Source organism: Panulirus ornatus, chromosome 11, assembly GCF_036320965.1.
Source record: "Panulirus ornatus isolate Po-2019 chromosome 11, ASM3632096v1, whole genome shotgun sequence".
Taxonomy (NCBI): domain Eukaryota; kingdom Metazoa; phylum Arthropoda; class Malacostraca; order Decapoda; family Palinuridae; genus Panulirus; species Panulirus ornatus.
This window is the reverse complement of record NC_092234.1, coordinates 59,105,677-59,126,860: the sequence shown is the minus strand read 5'-3', so window position 1 is coordinate 59,126,860 and position 21,184 is coordinate 59,105,677. Positions and strand designations below refer to the sequence as shown.

General features: G+C 31.8%; 2 protein-coding genes across 6 annotated transcripts in view; one reads left to right on the top strand and one right to left on the bottom strand.

Annotated features, from left to right (window-relative positions):
* LOC139751578 (CST complex subunit CTC1-like) overlaps positions 1–21,184 on the top strand; it is a 116,918-nt gene that overhangs the window by 42,124 nt on the left and 53,610 nt on the right. The gene's annotated exons all lie outside the window — the stretch shown is intronic.
* LOC139751582 (ERI1 exoribonuclease 3-like) overlaps positions 1–21,184 on the bottom strand; it is a 59,030-nt gene that overhangs the window by 37,278 nt on the left and 568 nt on the right. For 3 of the 4 annotated variants that reach the window (XM_071667174.1, XM_071667177.1, XM_071667175.1), the window contains exons 2-4: positions 16,172–16,323; positions 14,809–14,943; positions 12,822–13,022 (exon numbers count right to left, since the gene is read on the bottom strand). In XM_071667174.1, coding sequence (XP_071523275.1) covers positions 12,822–13,022; positions 14,809–14,943; positions 16,172–16,323 — 488 coding nt within the window. The remainder of the gene's footprint in view (positions 1–12,821; positions 13,023–14,808; positions 14,944–16,171; positions 16,324–21,184) is intronic. The other variant, XM_071667176.1, reaches the window with a different exon arrangement.

Here is a 21,184-nt window from a genome sequence, read left to right as displayed (position 1 = left end):
AATGACAGCATTTCGCGCTATTAATGCCTTTAATTACTCCTAAAATTAATTGTAAAATTAGTATGCTAATTACTCGACTAATTACCTGAATTTTTGGGTTTTGACCATAGATTCGTATTCAGTATACCGAAAAACATCTATGCTGAAATTCTCAAGAAAATCCATTTTTTGAAAAAATCAAGAAAAAGCCTTACCAAATATTTTGCTCAGATTTTCAACTTCTTCAGGTGTTAATGAAAATCTGGATATAGATGTTATTTTACATGCTGTTTACGGATTGCTAGTGAAATGACTGCATTTCGCACTATTAATGCCTTTAATTACTCCTAAAATTTATTATAATAAAATTAGTATGCTAATTACCCGACTAATTACCCGATTTTTTTTGTTTTGACCACAGATTCGTATTCAGCATACCGAAAAGCATCTATGCTGAAATTCTCAAGAAAATCCATTTTTTGAAAAAATCAAGAAAAATCCTAGGCTATAGCCTTACCAAATATTTTGCTCAGATTTTCAACTTGTTCAGATTTTAATAAAAATCTGGATATAGATGTTATTTTACATGCTGATTAAGGATTTCTAGTCAAATGACAGCATTTCGCACTATTAATGCCTTTAATTACTCCTAAAATTAATTGTAAAATTAGTATGCTAATTACTCGAGTAATTACCTGAATTTTTGGGTTTTGACCATAGATTCGTATTCAGTATACCGAAAAACATCTATGCTGAAATTCTCAAGAAAATCCATTTTTTGAAAAAATCAAGAAAAATCCTAGGCTATAGCCTTACCAAATATTTTGCTCAGATTTTCAACTTGTTCAGATTTTAATAAAAATCTGGATGTAGATATTATTTCACATGCTGTTTAAGGATTTCTAGTCAAATGACAGCATTTCGCACTATTAATGCCTTTAATTACTCCTAAAATTAATTGTAAAATCAGTATGCTAATTACTCGACTAATTACCTGAATTTTTGGGTTTTGACCATAGATTCCTATTCAGTATACCGAAAAACATCTATGCTTAAATTCTCAAGAAAATCTATGTTTTGAAAAAAATCAAGAAAAATCCAAGGCTATAGCCTTACCAAATATTTTGCTCAGATTTTCAACTTCTTCAGGTGTTAATGAAAATCTGGATATAGATGTTATTTTACATGCTGTTTACGGATTGCTAGTCAAATGACTGCATTTCGCACTATTAATGCATTTAATTACTCCTAAAATTTATTATAATAGAATTAGTATGCTAATTACCTGACTAATTACCCGAATTTTTTTGGTTTTGACCACAGATTCGTATTCAGCATACCGAAAAGCATCTATGCTGAAATTCTCAAGAAAATCCATTTTTTGAAAAAATCAAGAAAAATCCTAGGCTATAGCCTTACCAAATATTTTGCTCAGATTTTCAACTTGTTCAGATTTTAATGAAAATCTGGATATAGATGTTATTTTACATGCTGATTAAGGATTTCTAGTCAAATGACAGCATTTCGCGCTATTAATGCCTTTAATTACTCCTAAAATTAATTGTAAAATTAGTATGCTAATTACTCGACTAATTACCTGAATTTTTGGGTTTTGACCATAGATTCGTATTCAGTATACCGAAAAACATCTATGCTGAAATTCTCAAGAAAATCCATTTTTTGAAAAAATCAAGAAAAAGCCTTACCAAATATTTTGCTCAGATTTTCAACTTCTTCAGGTGTTAATGAAAATCTGGATATAGATGTTATTTTACATGCTGTTTACGGATTGCTAGTGAAATGACTGCATTTCGCACTATTAATGCCTTTAATTACTCCTAAAATTTATTATAATAAAATTAGTATGCTAATTACCCGACTAATTACCCGATTTTTTTTGTTTTGACCACAGATTCGTATTCAGCATACCGAAAAGCATCTATGCTGAAATTCTCAAGAAAATCCATTTTTTGAAAAAAAATCAAGATATAGCCTTACCAAATATTTTGCTCAGATTTTCAACTTGTTCAGATTTTAATGAAAAATCTGGATATAGATGTTATTTTACATGCTGATTAAGGATTTCTAGTCAAATGACAGCATTTCGCACTATTAATGCCTTTAATTACTCCTAAAATTAATTGTAAAATTAGTATGCTAATTACTCGACTAATTACCTGAATTTTTGGGTTTTGACCATAGATTCGTATTCAGTATACCGAAAAACATCTATGCTGAAATTCTCAAGAAAATCCATTTTTTGAAAAAATCAAGAAAAATCCCAGGCTATAGCCTTACCAAATATTTTGCTCAGATTTTCAACTTGTTCAGATTTTAATGAAAATCTGGATGTAGATATTATTTCACATGCTGTTTAAGGATTTCTAGTCAAATGACAGCATTTCGCACTATTAATGCCTTTAATTACTCCTAAAATTAATTGTAAAATCAGTATGCTAATTACTCGACTAATTACCTGAATTTTTGGGTTTTGACCATAGATTCGTATTCAGTATACCGAAAAACATCTATGCTTAAATTCTCAAGAAAATCCTATTTTTGAAAAAAATCAAGAAAAATCCAAGGCTATAGCCTTACCAAATATTTTGCTCAGATTTTCAACTTCTTCAGATTTTAATGAAAATCTGGATATAGATGTTATTTTACATGCTGTTTAAGGATTGCTAGTCAAATGACTGCATTTCGCACTATTAATGCCTTTAATTACTCCTAAAATATATTATAATAAATTAGTATGCTAATTACCTCGACTAATTACCCGAATTTTTTTGGTTTTGACCACAGATTCGTATTCAGCATACCGAAAAGCATCTATGCTGAAATTCTCAAGAAAATCCATTTTTTGAAAAAATCAAGAAAAATCCTAGGCTATAGCCTTACCAAATATTTTGCTCAGATTTTCAACTTGTTCAGATTTTAATGAAAATCTGGATATAGATGTTATTTTACATGCTGTTTAAGGATTTCTAGTCAAATGACAGCATTTCGCACTATTAATGCCTTTAATTACTCCTAAAATTAATTGTAAAATTAGTATGCTAATTACTCGACTAATTACCTGAATTTTTGGGTTTTGACCATAGATTCGTATTCAGTATACCGAAAAACATCTATGCTGAAATTCTCAAGAAAATCCATTTTTTGAAAAAATCAAGAAAATCAAGCTAGCCTTACCAAATATTTTGCTCAGATTTTCAACTTCTTCAGGTGTTAATGAAAATCTGGATATAGATGTTATTTTACATGCTGTTTACGGATTGCTAGTCAAATGACTGCATTTCGCACTATTAATGCCTTTAATTACTCCTAAAATTTATTATAATAAAATTAGTATGCTAATTACCCGACTAATTACCCGAATTTTTTTGGTTTTGACCACAGATTCGTATTCAGCATACCGAAAAGCATCTATGCTGAAATTCTCAAGAAAATCCATTTTTTGAAAAAATCAAGAAAAATCCTAGGCTATAGCCTTACCAAATATTTTGCTCAGATTTTCAACTTCTTCAGATTTTAATGAAAATCTGGATATAGATGTTATTTTACATGCTGATTAAGGATTTCTAGTCAAATGACTGCATTTCGCACTATTAATGCCTTTAATTACTCCTAAAATTAATTAGTAAAATTAGTATGCTAATTACTCGACTAATTACCTGAATTTTTGGGTTTTGACCATAGATTCGTATTCAGTATACCGAAAAAGCATCTATGCTGAAATTCTCAAGAAAATCCATTTTTTGAAAAAAATCAAGAAAAATCCAAGGCTATAGCCTTACCAAATATTTTGCTCAGATTTTCAACTTCTTCAGATTTTAATGAAAATCTGGATATAGATGTTATTTTACATGCTGTTTAAGGATTTCTAGTCAAATGACAGCATTTCGCACTATTAATGCCTTTAATTACTCCTAAAATTAATTATAATAAAATTAGTATGCTAATTACTCGACTAATTACACGAATTTTTGGGTTTTGACCACAGATTCGTATTCAGCATACCGAAAAGCATCTATGCTGAAATTCTCAAGAAAATCCATTTTTTGAAAAAATCAAGAAAAATCCTAAATATTTTGCTCAGGTTTTCAACTTCTCCAGATTTTAATGAAAATCTGGATATAGATGTTATTTTACATGCTGTTTAAGGATTTCTAGTCAAATGAAAGCATGTCGCTCTATTAATCCATTTAATTACTCCTAAAGTTAATTATAATAAAAGTATTGTAATTACCCGACTAATTACCCAAATTTTTGGGTTTTGACCACAGATTCGTAGTCAGTATACAGAAAAGCATCTATGCTGAAATTCTCAAGAAAATCCATTTTTTTGAAAAAAATCAAGAAAAATTCAAGGCTATAGCCTTACCAAATATGTTGCTCAGACTTTCAACTTCTTCCGATTTTAATGAAAATCTGGATATAGATGTTATTTTACATGCTGTTTAAGGATTTATTGTCAAATGACACCATTTCGCACTATTAATGCCTTTAATTACTCCTAAAATTAATTATAAAATTAGTATGCTAATTACTCGAATTACCTGAATTTTTGGGTTTTGACCACAGATTCGTATTCAGCATACCGAAAAGCATCTGTGCTGAAATTCTCAAGAAAATCTATTTTTTGAAAAAATCAAGAAAATCCAAGCCTTACCAAATATTCTGCTCAGATTTTCAACTTCTTCAGATTTTAATGACAATCTGGATATAGATGTTATTTTACATGCTGTTTAAGGATTTCTAGTCAAATGACAGCATTTCGCACTATTAATGCCTTTAATTACTCCTAAAATTAATTATAAAATTAGTATGCTAATTACTCGACTAATTACGTGAATTTTTGGGTTTTGACCACAGATTCGTATTCAGCATACCGAAAAGCATCTATGCTGAAATTCTCAAGAAAATCTATTTTTTGAAAAAATCAAGAAAAATCCAAGAATTTGCTGAGATTTTCAACTTCAGATTTTAATGAAAATTTGGATATAGATGTTATTTTACATGCTGTTCAAGGATTTCTAGTCAAATGACAGCATTTCGCACTATTAATGCCTTTAATTACTCCTAAAATTCATTATAAAATTAGTATGCTAATTACTCGACTAATTACCTGAATTTTTGGGTTTCGACCACAGATTCGTATTCAGCATACCGAAAAGCATCTTGCTGAAATTCTCAAGAAAATCCATTTTTCGAAAAAATCAAGAAAAATCCAAGGGTATAGCCTAACCAAATATTTTGCTGTGATTTTCAGCTTCTTCAGATTTTAATGACAATCTCGATATAGATGTTGTTTTATATGCTGTTTAAGGATTTCTAGTCAATTGACAGCATTTCGCACTATTAATGCCTTTAATTACTCCTAAAATTAATTATAAAATTAGTATGCTAATTACTCGACCAATTACCTGAATTTTTGGGTTTTGACCACAGATTCGTATTCAGCATACCGAAAAGCATCTATGCTGAAATTCTCAAGAAAATCCATTTTTCGAAAAAATCAAGAAAAATCCAAGGCCTTACCAAATATTTTGCTGAGATTTTCAACTTCTTCAGATTTTAATGAAAATCTGGATATAGATGTTATTTTACATGCTGTTTAAGGATTTCTAGTCAAATGACAGCATTTCGCACTATTAATGCCTTTAATTACTCCTAAAATTAATTATAAAATTAGTATGCTAATTACTCGACTAATTACCTGAATTTTTGGGTTTTGACCACAGATTCGTATTCAGCATACCGAAAAGCATCTATGCTGAAATTCTCAAGAAAATCCATTTTTTGAAAAAAATCAAGAAAAATCCAAATATTTTGCTCAGATTTTCAACTTCTTCAGATTTTAATGAAAATCTGGATATAGATGTTATTTTACATGCTGATTAAGGATTTCTAGTCAAATGACAGCATTTCGCACTATTAATGCCTTTAATTACTCCTAAAATTTATTATAAAATTAGTATGCTAATTACCCGACTAATTACCCGAATTTTTTTGGTGTTGACCACAGATTCTAATTCAGCATACCGAAAAGCATCTATGCTGAAATTCTCAAGAAAATCCATTTTTTGAAAAAATCAAGAAAAATCCAAGGCTGTACCCTTACCAAATATTTTGCTCAGATTTTCAACTTGTTCAGATTTTAATGAAAATCTGGATATAGATGTTATTCTACATGCTGTTTAAGGATTTCTAGTCAAATGACAGCATTTCGCACTATTAATGTCTTTAATTACTCCTAAAATTAATTATAAAATTAGTATTCTAATTACTCGACTAATTTCATGAATTTTTGGGTTTTGACCACAGATTCGTATTCAGCATACCGAAAAGCATCTATGCTGAAATTCTCAAGAAAATCCATTTTTTGAAAAAATCAAGAAAAATCCAAGGCCTTACCAAATATTTTGCTGAGATTTTCAACTTCTTCAGATTTTAATGAAAATCTGGATATAGATGTTATTTTACATGCTGCTTAAGGATTTCTAGTCAAATATCAGCATTTCGCACTATTAATGTCTTTAATTACTCCTAAAATTAATTATAAAATCAGTATTCTAATTACTCGACTAATTTCATGAATTTTTGGGTTTTGACCACAGATTCGTATTCAGCATACCGAAAAGCATCTATGCTGATATTCTCAAGAAAATCCATTTTTTAAAAAATCAAGAAAAATATTTTGCTGAGATTTTCAGCTTCTTCAGATTTTAATGACAATCTGGATATAGATGTTGTTTTACATGCTGTTTAAGGATATCTAGTCAAATGACAGCATTTCGTACTATTAATGCCTTTAATTTCGCCTAAAATTAATTATAAAATTAGTATGCTAATTACTCAACTAATTACCTGAATTTTTGGGTTTTGACCACAGGTTCGTATTCAGCATACCGAAAAGCATCTATGCTAAAATTCTCAAGAAAATCTATTTTTTGAAAAAATCAAGAAAAAATCGAAGTTGCTCAGATTTTCAACTTCAGATTTTAATGAAAATCTGGATATAGATGTTATTTTACATGCTGTTTAAGGATTTCTAGTCAAATGACAGCATTTTGTACTATTAATGCCTTTAATTACTCCTAAAATTGATTATAAAATTAGTATAATAATTACTCGACCAATTACCTGAATTTTTGGGTTTTGACCACAGATTCGTATTCAGCATACCGAAAAGCATTTATGCTGAAATTCTCAAGAAAATCCATTTTTGAAAATATCAAAAAAAATCCAAGGCTATAGCCTTGCCAAATATGTTGCTCAGATTTTCAACTTCTTCAGATTTTAATGAAAATCTGGATATAGATATTATTTTATACGCTGATTAAGGATTTCTAGTCAAATGACTGCATTTCGTACTATTAATGCATTTAATTACTCCTAAATTTGATTATAAAATTAGTATGCTAATTACTCGACTAATTACACGAATTTTTGGGTTTTAACGACAGATTAGTATTCAGCATACCAAAAAGCATCTATGCTGAAATTCTCAAGAAAATCTATTTTTTGAAAAATCAAGAAAAATCCTAGGCCTTACCGAACATTTTGTTCAGATTTTCAACTTATTCAGATTGTAATGAAAATCTGGATATATATGTTATTTTACATGCTGATTAAGGATTTATAGTCAAATGACTGCATTTCCCACTAATAATGCCTTTAATTACTCCTAAAATTAACTATAATAAAATTAGTATGCTGTAGCCTTACCAAATATATTGCTCTGATTTTCAACTTCTTCAGATTTTAATGAAAATCTGGATTTAGATGTTATTTTACATGCTATTTAATGATTTCTAGTCAAATGACAGCATTTCGCACTATTAATGCCTTTAATTACTGCTAAAATTCATTATAAAATTAGTATGCTAATTACTCGACTAATTACCTGAATTTTTGGGTTTTGACCACAGATTTGTATTCAGCATGCTGTAAGCATGTATGCTGAAATTCGAAAGAAAATCCATTTTATAAAAAAAATCAAGAAAAATCCAAGGCTAGCCTTACCAAATTTTTTGCTGATTTTCAACTTCTTGACATTATAATGAAAATCTGGATATAGATGTTATTTTACATGCTCTTTAATGATTGCTAGTGAAATGACAGCAGTTCGCACTATCAATGCCTTTAATTACTCCTAAAATTTATTATAATAAAATTAGTATGCTAATTACCCGACTAATTACGCGAATTTTTTTGGTTTTGAACACAGATTCGTATTCAGCATACCGAAAAGCATCTATGCTGAAATTCTCAAGAAAATCCATTTTTTGAAAAAATAATGAAATAATGAAAATCTGGATATAAATGTTATTTTACATGCTGTTTAAGGATTTTTAGTCAAATGACAGCATTTCGCATTATTAAAGCCTTTAATTACTACTGAAATTAATTATAATAAAATTAGTATGGTAATTACCCGAATTTTTGGGTTTTGACCACAGATTCGTAGTCACCATACAGAAAAGCATCTATGCTGTAATTCTCAAGAAAATCTATTTTTTGAAAAAAATCAAGAAAAATCCAAGGCTATAACCTTACCAAACATTTTGCTCAGATTTTCAACTTCTTCAGATTTTAATGAAAATCTGGATATAGATGTTATTTTACATGCTGTTTAAGGATTTCTAGTCAAATGACAGCATTTCGCACTATTAATGCCTTTAATTACTCCTAAACATAATTTTAATAAAATTAGTATGCTAAGTACTCGACTAATTGCACGAATTTTTGGGTTTTAATGACAGATTAGTATTCAGCATACCAAAAAGCATCTATGCTGAAAGTTTCAAGAGAATCCATTTTTTGAAAAAAATCAAGAAAAATCCAAGATTTTATATTTTCTTCAGATTTTCAACTTCTTCAGATTTATAATGAAAATCTGGATATAGATGTTATTTTACATGTTGATTAAGGATTTCTAGTCAAATGACAGCATTTCGCATTATTAATGCCTTTAATTACTCCTAAGATTAATTATAGTAAAATTAGTATGCTAATTACTCGACTAATTACACGATTTTTTGGGTTTTGACCACAGATTCGTATTCAGCATGCCGAAAAGCATCTATACTGAAATTCTCAAGAAAATCCATACCTTGAAAAAAAAAGTCAAGAAAAATCCAAAAATCCAAAAATACCAAATATTTTGCTCAGATTTTCAACTTCAGATTGTAATGAAAATCTGGATATAGATGTTATTTTACATGCTGATTAAGGATTTCTAGTCAAATGACTGCATTTCGCACTATTAATGCCTTTAATTACTCCTAAAATTAATTATAATAAAATTATGCTAATTACTCGACTAATTACACGAATTTTTAGGTTTTAACGACAGATTAGTATTCAGCATACCAAAAAGCATCTATGCTGAAAGTTTCAAGACAATCCATTGTATGGAAAAAATCAAGAAAAATCTAAGGCTAGCCTTACCAAATATTTTACTCAGATATTCAACTTCTTCAGATTTTAGTGAAAATCAGGATATAGATGTTATCTTACATTCTGTTTAAGGATTTCTAGTCAAATGACTGCATTTCGCACTAGTAATGCCTTTAATTACTCCTAAAATTAATCATAATTAAATTAGTATGCTAATTACTCGACTAATTACACGAATTTTTGGATTTTAACGACAGATTAGTATTCAGCATACCAAAAAGCATCTATGCTGAAAGTTTCAAGAAAGTCCATTATATGGAAAAAATCAAGAAAAATGCAAGGCTAGCCTTACCAAATATATTACTCAGATATTCAACTTCTTCAGATTTTAATGAAAATCAGGATATAGAAGTTATCTTACATTCTGTTTAAGGATTTCTAGTGAAATGACAGCATTTCGCACTATTAATGCCTTTAATTAGTCCTAAAATTAATTATAAAATTAGTATGGTAATTACTCGACTAATTACCCGATTTTTTGGGTTTTGACCACAGATTCGTATTCAGCATACCAAAAAGCATCTATGCTGAAAGTTTCAAGAAAATCCATTTTTTGAAAAAAAATCAAGAAAAATCCAAAAATCCAAAAATACCAAATATTTTGCTCAGATTTTCAACTTCTTTAGATTATAATGAAAATCTGGATATAGATGTTCTTTTACATGCTGCTTAAGGATTTCTAGTCAAATGACTGCATTTCGCACTATTAATGCCTTTAATTACTCCTAAGATTAATTATAAATTTTAATATGCTAATTACTTGACTAATTACACGAATTTTTGGGTTTTAACGACAGATTAGTATTCAGCATACCAAAAAGCATCTATGCTGAAAGTTTCAAGAAAATCCATTTCATGAAAAAAATCAAGAAAAATCCAAGGCTAGCCTTACCAAATATTTTCCTCAGATATTCAACTTCTTCAGATTTTAATGAAAATCTGGATATAGATGCTATTTTACATGGTGTTTAAGGATTTCTAGTCAAATAACAGCATTTCGCACTATTAATGCCTTTAATTACTCCTAAACTTAATTATAATAAAATTAGTATGCTAATTACTCGACTAATTACACGAATTTTTGGGTTTTAACGACAGATTAGTATTCGCATACCAAAAAGCATCTATGCTGAAAGATTCAAGAAAATCCATTCTATGAAAAAAAATCAAGATTTTTAACTTCTACAGATTTTAATGAAAATCTGGATATAGATATTATTTTAAATGCTGATTAAGGATTTCTAGTCAAATGACTGCATTTCGCACTATTAATGCCTTTAATTACTCCTCAAATTAATTATAATAAAATTAGTATGCTAATTACTCGACTAATTACATGAATTTTTGGGTTTTAACGACAGATTAGTATTCAGCATACCAAAAGGCATCTATGCTGAAAGTTTCAAGAAAATCCATTTTATGAAAAAAATCAAGAAAAATCCAAGGCTAGCCTTACCAAATATTTTGCTCAGATTTTCCACTTCTTCAGATTTTAATGAAAATCTGGATAAAAATCTGGATATAGATATTATTTTAAATGCTGATTAAGGATTTCAAGTCAAATGACAGCATTTCGCATTATTAATGCCTTTAATTACTCCAAAGATTAATCATAGTAAAATTAGTTTGCTAATTACTCGACTAATTACACGAATTTTTGGCTTTTGACCACAGATTCGCATTCAGCATACCGAAACGCATCTTTGCTAAAAATTTCAAGAAAATCCATTTTTTGAAAAAAAGAAAAATCCAAGGCTATACCAAATATTTTGTTCAGATTTTCAACTTCTTCAGATTTTAATGAAAATCTGGATATAGATGTTATTTTACATACTGTTTAAGGATTTCTAGTCAAAGGACAGCATTTCGCACTATTAATGCCTTCAATTACTCCTAAACTTAATTGTAATAAAATTAGTATGCTAATTACTCGACTAATTACGCGAATTTTTGGGTTTTAACGACAGATTAGTATTCAGCATGCGAAAAAGCATCTCTGCTGAAAGTTTCAGGAAAATCCATTTTTTGAAAAAAATCAAGAAAAATCCAAGGCTCAGGCTTACCAAATATTTTGCTCAGATTTTTAACTTCTTCAGATTTTAATGACAATCTGGATATAGATATTATTTTAAATGCTGATTAAGGATTTCAAGTCAAATGACAGCATTTCGCCAAACATTATGCAAGCTTTGGGTTTTTCTTGATTTTTTTGAAAAAAAAGATATTTCTGAAATTTTCAGCATAGATGCTTTTACGTCTGCTGAATCAGAATCTGTGGTCAAAACCTTAAAATTCGTGTAATTAGTCGAGTAATTAGCATATCAATATAATCATGATTAATGTTAAGTATGTAATTAAGTGCTTAATTTTACGAAATGTAGTCTTTTGACTCGATATCGTTAATCATCATACAGAATACCATATATTCCCAGATTTTCATTAAAATCTGAAGAAGTTGAAAATCTGAGCCAAATATTATGCAAGCCTTGGGTTTTTCTTGATTTTTTGAAAAAAATAGATTTTTCTGAAATTTTCAGCATAGATGGTTTTACGTCTGCTGAATAAGAATCTGCAGTCAAAACCTTACAATTAGTGTAATTAGTCGAGTAATTAGCATATCAATATAACTAATTAATATTAATTATGTAATTAAGCGCTTAAATTTACGAAATGCAGTTTTTTGACTCGATATCCTTAATCGCCATATAGAATACCACATATTCCCAGATTTTCATTAAAATCTGAAGAAGTTGAAAATCTGAGCAAAATATTAACTTGGATTTTTCTTGATTTTATTGAAAAAATAGATTTTCCTGAAAACTTCCACATAGATGCTTTTACGTCTGTTGTAAGAATCTGTGGTCAAAACATTAAAATTCATGTAATTAGTCGAGTAATTAGCATATTAATATAATTATAATTAATCTTAAGTATGTAATTAAGCGCTTAATTTTATGCAATGCAGTCTTTTGACTCGATATACTAAATCACCATATAGAATACCACTTATACCCAGATTTTCATTAAAATCTGAAGAAGTTGAAAAGAGGTTTTCCTGAAAATTTCAGCATAGATGCTTTTACATCTGTTGAATAAGAATCTGTGGTCAAAACCTTGAAATTCTTGTAATTAGTCGAGTAATTAGCATATTAATATAATCATAATTAATATTAAGTATGTTTGGTATATGAGCAAACCACTGTCTATCAAGGATCCTGTTTTACTGATAAATATTTTCTGGCAAGATACTCTGAAACCATTAAGGGATGCTATGTACTCAGTCTTTGGTTATATCAAAAGAAAGATAGACAAACAAAAATCTGACACACTAAAAAAGTAGAAAAAATGAGAGAAGAAATAAAAATTTTGTTAACCTTTTTAATATTTAGCCACTTCTTACAGTACTGTGGCACTTGGAGGTTTTCTAAAGCACACTGGCTCGGAAGCATGGTCTTGAGATCCCAGTCTCCGCAAGTAATGAAAAGAAATTGCTTGCCAAGTCCCACATCCTCTTTCATCCACTTATCAAACTCTTGTAGGACAACAGGAAACAGCTCTCCATCATCTACCTCAGTCTGAAAAGGGGAAAAAATTGGTCAAAAGTTTCTGTCACAAAAAACTACCAAATAAACAAAGTGCATCTGACAAAGTCTAAACATGAAGAAGAAAAGATCTGTTTAAGTGAATACCACTTTAAAGCAATTTCTTAAAACACACACACAGCATAGCTGTTAAAATCTGATCATGAAAAAAGGATTTATTTGTGCATATACTACTTAAAAGCAATTGCTTAAAACACAGACCTCCATGGTGTAGTGGTTTATGTTACTGACCATTACACATGCATGGGCCACCTGGCATCAAACCTGCATAGGTTCAAATACTGGTCACAGCAGCCAGTCCACAGTCCACCCAACTGTCTATCCTCCCCCAAAAAATTATAGCAATTAGGTAATTTTTTCCCCTCTATTGACTAATTTTCTCATTAACAAGAGATTTAAAAGGTTCAGGGATTTTTTTCTATTGCTGATTTTTACCTTTGAAGCATATTCATTTTCTTATTGAAGTTATGCCCTAAGAAAAATCGTGTTCTTAGTATCACAATTAGAGAAGTAAAAATTTGCACATAATGATCGTAAAGGTTTTAAAAATGGTGGTTATAGCTATGTTGATGGATATTGTGTTCGGAGTGATGATTGTGATGGTAATTGTGAAAAAAAGAATTACATTTCTGGTACAAAGTCCTGTTTGTGAGGTGGGTGAGAAGCAAGTAATCCCTTAATTCCAGTGTGAGCTCCAAATTCAGCTGGAAAATTACCTTGTGGCTTAGTTAAGGGAACTACTAATTAAAGTAATTCATTCAATGACATGTACCTTTAACTTTCTTTGAACAGTAAAATAGAATTATTTTCACCGTGTTCAAAGTAATTCTGCTCCAGAAGTAAGTGATGCTCCAGTAGGAACTGCTTTGCGATGAAAAGTTTGATGAGCTAAATTTTGTTAGAAAAAAACTGCATAGCTGTCATTTAAGAGTTTACAAAGATATTCTGGGGAATCACAGATCAGGAAACTACTGTGATGTTGCAAAAGATCTACTGACTTCATATAAGCTCTGAGGTGCAATATGAATAAAAATTCACTTTTTGGAGTCACACTTAAGACTTTTCCTGGAAAATCTTAGGGCAGTCAGTGATGAGCATGGCCAAAGATATCACCATGTTCCAAGGAAAGAGGAGCCGTTGGCAGATTACTGCTGGAAACTAAGGAGGGATATTCCTGAGGCCAAATGTAGCCAAAAATCGTATACTTTTACATTTTAGAGGTACAATTTTTAAGTGTAATACCAGCTTTATTTATGAAGGAGTAATATACACTTATTGTAAAATCTAATTGCTCTGTCACTTAGAAACCATGCCTGAAAGAAAAATTTTAAAAACATTCGAATTAAGTGTAAAAAGTACTATAGGGTCCATCTATTTTAGTTTGTGGGACAAAAAAAGTTATAGAATTTTGTTGACCAGTGTAATGTACCTGTACTGGACTGTATGATTATCAACATTTTATTTGTAATTCTTTGTAAAACTTATGACAAGATATTTTCCCTAGGAATGAAATCCCCTTCATTCCAGTGTATCCTATAATAAAAGTGGCTTCACTCTAGGGTTTACTGCATGCATTGCTTTTTCCGGGAAAGTGTCTGCAATATAAAGTAAGGAATACCTATCTATGCCTGTGTGTAATTCTTCAACAGCAATAGTACTGCACAAGATAAGTACCTGTACTTTCAACATGAATAACAGCATAGGATCTAAACTTAACTTCTTAATTCCTAGTTGGGCACACTTGCTGACAATTTGTTACCTGAGTTATAGATGTAAGATTCATACAGAAGTTGGTCAATGTGGGGTGGTATCTTGGTTTTACAAAATGGTGAAAGACAGACTCTACTTCATAAGTCTCTGCATTCACTTTCAGAACAGGGAATTCAATAATTTCCTGAAGTAAAGGAAGATATTCTTAAGTAAAGACCAAGTACATCAATGCTATACTGTTGCCACAAACCTTAATCATCAGCATTAGCAAAACAGTATCATAATTACTTGGCACAATGTTGAACTTTCAAGCCCCTAATGGAGATAATCAGGTTGTGCATTTTATCTCAAATAACAGTCTTCAATGAAAAATAAAATCCTCTTGCACAATATATCTATATTACTTATTAGAAGATCAATTAAGTTTGTGTTAAAACACGGAGGGGGCTGGGTTCTTCGTTTAGACAAGGAGAGGCATAAATACTGTTGAGAAGATTAATGGAATCAGCTTAAAAATAAGGAGAGAAAGGAATTTTGTGTTAAGAAAAGGAGAGGAATGGACTCTTATGTTAAAGAGGTGAACGAAGTCTGTATTAAAACAAAGAAGGGAGAGGGATGGATATTGTGTTAAGACAAGAATGTTAATGGTCTCAATTTAAAGATGTGGATAGTAAACTTAGTAGTATACGATAAGTAGTATACTTTCCTGTACATTGATGTAGGGTTTTCAGTGGCCTATGGTAAGGTTGGATGAGCAGCCAGTGCATATCTTTTTTTCAGGCATGATTTCATGCACACACACACACACACACACACATTATATAATATCATTATACAACCCCAGGACCCCAATCCAGGGACTCCTGCAGCTCCAAAACTGTGTTACACTAGATAATGAAGCCATGATGGACTCCTCCGAAGCAAGGTCTCTGATGAAATTGTGCTATCTTTCATCTACTGACAGTTATGCAGCCTTGCTGAACATGACTCTTCAGTTGTAGTGTTACTTTAAGATGTCTGGCTGAATTAATATATACATTTATTTATTTATTTACTATTCATTACAATTGATTTATTTATTTACTATTTATTGTAACATTCCTCTTACTTTTGAGTATAAACAAGGTGTCAAAAACTTTTTCTAAGAAATTATCTGGAAGAAATTTTCTTAAAACTGGCACAGCATCATAAACTGAACTGCTTAAGCCTGGCAGATGCTGGATAATAAAAACTCTTGTACTGTTCTCTGCATTATAAATCAGGAAACTTGTCATGAAAGATTTACATATTTTGATGTCTCCACTGATTATGCTTCAACAAATATGACCAGCACAAAAAAAAAAAATTGTGCTTACATGGCTATCCAAAATTTCTTATGGGCATATAGAACTTAATGAGAATAACAGTCTAACCTGTGGCTCAATCTTCTTTTTGTTATCACAAGTGGCCTCAAAGTCAAGAACAAGAAAATAGTCAAAAGACTGTGGTATTCTTGTTGACATATTTGCCTGCTGGATTTTGAAATTCAACTTGAAAAGCTGCAGTGGTATCCACACTCTGGATGCTGCAATGAAAAAGATCAAATACTGTAACTTAATTACAACAAAATCACTAATTCTTATGCTTGGTATGGGAAATATAAACTACTGTGAGCAAGCATGTGCATTTTGGGAAATAAAGGTCACATAAACCTTAAGTAATGTATAGGAAAAGAATGACCTTTGTTTCATTGTGAAGATGCAGAGCGTTTGTGGTGGCTAGGCAACCACTAATTGTTCTAAGTGTATCATAATGTGTAGTTAGCAGGCTTTTTTTATATTTGCTTTTAAGAAGGTGGAAGATTAGGTAGAGTGGAATGGATAAATTGTTTGTGGAGGATGTCGAGGAATTCTTTTCTTATCCAAATCTAGTGACAGTTATCATTCTGAAGGTATTTAGTTTGAACATTGTTGTAATAGGTGTGGGAGTGAAAGTCGTGTGTATCATATGTGATGCCTGTCAGAATGGCTGATGTTTTGCTCAATAGGAAAGACTGTCCACTCAAAGTTAATGGAAGGCGTGAGCTGGATTCATGTCCATCTGGAGTTAAAAAAGTGACTGAAAACTTCTATGGAGATGCAGACATTCTATTTTGAGTGAGCCATTGTTACAATGGTGTACTGTAGTCCTATCTATTTGATGTTGCTACTGCGGTGCTGGGTGTTGCACTGTGACTGTCAAGTCATCTACATAAGAAAGGTGTTAAAGTTTGCCTGAAGTAATGGGAGGTCATGTAGGAAGAAACTGGAGAGAGTTGAAGAAAGATCTGCTCTTTGGGGAACTCCATAGCATAGTTTAACTGTTTCAGAGGTGAAACCATTGTGAGTGACTGACATCATAGCCTGCTATGAAGTTAGTTAACCTTTTTTTGTCATTGTTGTGGAGGGTGGTATTTATTCAGTTTCTTTTTTTTGATAAGTCAGGGACAGTGTTACCTGCTTTGTTGATATCTGATGCCAATAGTACTGTATAGGAGGGGGTTGTGGTGAGTTGAATCCATCTACGATACATTGCATAAACTCAGAGTGTAGAGTGATGGTATAGTGTTTGGGTCTGAAGCCATGCTGTGAGGGTGAAAGTAGGGTGTTTTGTTTGATACTGAGTGTTGGAAATTCAGAATCTGGGTCAGTTTCATTTAATGCCTTCACAATGAAACAGATCCTTTCAAGACAGTCCTACATCAACATGCTTGGTACACCATTCTACGCAACACCAATGGACCCCTCACACCCAAGTCACGTAGCATTAACCAAAAACCACAAGTAAAAATAAAAGACTTACCCTCTACCTCAAATTATCTACACACAGATATCTCTACCTCCAACAAACAGAACACTGACAAAACAAATACATACTGAAATAACTAGAGAAGCCCCAAACAACTGACCTCCCAACACAGTCATAACAGGCTTAAACTCCAACCCACCAAATGCACAACCCACCAGATGTACACCCATCAGAATCCACCTCCCTAGACAAGCATGAGTCACACAGTAACCATTTATTTTTTATTTATTCATTTTACTCTGTCACTGTCTCCCGCATTAGCGAGGAGCACAAGGAAACAGACGAAAGAATGACCCAACCCACCCACATACACATGTATATACATACACGTCCACACATGCAAATATACATACCTATACATCTCAATGTACACATATATATACACACACAGACATATACATATATACACATGTACATAATTCATACTGTCTGCCTTTATTCATTCCCATCACCACCTCGCCACACATGGAATAACAACCCCCTCCCCCCTCATGTGTGCGAGGTAGCGCTAGGAAAAGACAACAAAGGCCCCATTTGTTCACACTCAGTCTCTAGCTGTCATGTAATAATGCACCGAAACCACAGCTCCCTTTCCACATCCAGGCCCCACAACTTTCCATGGTTTACCCCAGACGCTTCACATGCCCTGGTTCAATCCACTGACAGCATGTCGACCCCGGTATACCACATCGTTCCAATTCACTCTATTCCTTGCATGCCTTTCACCCTCCTGCATGTTCAGGCCCTGATCACTCAAAATCTTTTTCACTCCATCTTTCCACCTCCAGTTTGGTCTCCCACTTCTCCTCGTTCCCTCCACCTCTGACACACATATCCTCTTGGTCAATCTTTCCTCACTCATTCTCTCCATGTGACCAAACCATTTCAAAACAGCCTCTTCTGCTCTCTCAACCACACTCTTTTTATTTCCACACATCTCTCTTACCTTTACATTACTTACTCGATCAAACCACAGTAACCATATAAATACTTAATTACAGGCCTCAATCAGACCCAAAAAATATTTGAACCCCAAAAAAAGATTGGTATTCAGCATGAAAAATAGTCCTCATACTGAGGTTTTTAAGCAAATCTATGACCCTCAGAAAAATACCAAAAACCCTTTTATTTTTTAATTAAAATATATCATAATAAAAAGCTTCTGTACTTGACATAATCTTGGAAATTATCTCACAATTCTTCCCTAAGCTAATAGATACCCAATGAATACAAAACCAATAATCATAGAATCTTTCAAAAGAAGAACCATTAATTACCATTAACTACAAGCCTTAATGACTCCCAAACAATAGTTCAACCCGAGATTCATATTCACCATGAAAAATAGTCCTTATACTAAGCTTTTCAAGCAAATCTATTAGCCTTAGAAAAATACCAAAAGCTGCAGGTAACAGTTCTGGGTATTTATGGCCCAAACAAACTTTTGTTTTAAAACTGAAATATAATGAAATGCTTCCATACTTCAAAAATCATAGAAAATACCTCATAATGCTTCCTACAGCTAACAAAGTCAATAATCACACAATCTTTATAGAAAGTAACGATCTAAATACAGGTCTTAATGACCCCTCAACAATGATTGAATGACATATTCATATTAAACATGGAAGCTGCTCCTTATACTGTGCTTTTCTAGCAAATCTATAACCCTCAGAAAAATATCAAAAACTGCAGGTAATAATTCAGTATATTTTACCCCCCCAAAAATCTTTTATTTTGATATTGAAAAATGAAATTATTAAATGTTTCTATAATTGATATAATCCCGGAAAACATGATAAATTTTCCCCAAGCCAACAGATACCCTACAAATACGAAGTCAATAATAACAGAATCTTTTGAAAGAGTAACCTTAAGAATACTTAATTGCTGGCCTTAATGACAACCAAACAATAAGTCAGCACCAGTACATACAATAGTCCATATACTTAGATTTTCCAGCAGATCTCTTACCCTCAGAAAAATATAAAAAACTGTAGGTTTGGTCCAAGGTTTTAGTCCAGGGTTATTTCTAGCATGAACATCTTTTGTTCAAAATTGAACTATACCATAATGAAATACTTCTATATTTGAAATAATCATGGCAAATATCTCAAAATACTTCCTGAAGCAGCCAGATACCCACTAAATACAAGGCCAATAATCTCCGGAGCTTTCTAGAAAGAAATCATTTAAATATTCAATTACAGGCCTTAATGAGACACAAAACAATATTTCAACCTCAGATTCATGTTCAGCATGAAAATAGTCATCACACTGAGGTTTTCAAACAAATCTATTACCCTCAGAAAACTACCAAAAATTTCTTGTAATAGTTCAGGGTATTTCTAAGACCAATTTTTCTTCACCAAGCTGAAAGATACCTATCAAATACAAAACCAATAATCAAAGAATCTTTCAAAAGAGGAACCATTTAAATACTGGGAACCCTTCCCTTCTTGTGTTTCAATTTCTAAAAGCGGAAAGAGAAGGAGCCGAGCAGGGAGTGCTCATCCTCCTTTAAGGCTCATACTGGAGTGTCTGAATATGTGGTTGTAACCAAGATGAGAAGAGAGGAGAGACAGGTAGTACGTTTGAGGAAAGAAATCTGGTTGTACTGGCTCTGGGTGAAATGAAGCTCTAAGGTTAAGGGAAAGAATAGTTTGGAAATATCTTAGGTGTAAAGACAGGGGTTGGTGAGAGAACAAGAGCTAAGGAAGGAGTAGGACTTCTCTTGAAGCAGGAGTTGTGGGAGAGTTTAGTAAGGGTGTAAGGAAGTAAATTATAGATTGATTTGGGTAATACTGAAAGTGAATGGCGAGAGATGGGTGATTATTAGTGTTTATACGCCTCAGAAAAACCTCATGTACCTCATGTGCTACCTCGCGCACATGCGGGGGGAGGGGGTTTTCAGAAAATTCATGTGTGGCGGGGTGGCGATGGGAATGAACAAGGGCAGACAGTATGAATTATGTAAAAGTGTATTTATGTATATGACTGTATATATATATATATATATATATATATATATATATATATATATATATATATATATATATATATATATATATGTGTGTGTGTGTGTGTGTGTGTGTGTGTGTGTGTGTTATCCCTGGGGATAGGGGATTAAGAATACTTCCCACGTATTCCCTGCGTGTCGTAGAAGGCGACTAAAAGGGGAGGGAGCGGGGGGCTGGAAATCCTCCCCTCTCGATTTTTTTTTAATTTTCCAAAAGAAGGAACAGAGTTGGGCCAGGTGAGGATATTCCAAAAAAGGCACAGTCCTCTGTTCTTAACGCTACCTCGCTAACGCGGGAAATGGCGAATAGTTTAAAAGAAAATATATATATATATATATATATATATATATATATATATATATATATATATATATATATATATATATATATATATATATATATGTGTGTGTGTGTGTGTGTGTGTTGAGATGTACAGGTATGTATATGTGCGTGTGTGGACGTGTATGTATATACATGTGTATGTAGGTGGGTTAGGCCATTCTTTCGTCTGTTTCCTTGCGCTACCTCGCTGACGCGGGAGACAGCGACAAAGTATAATAAATAAATAGATAGATAATA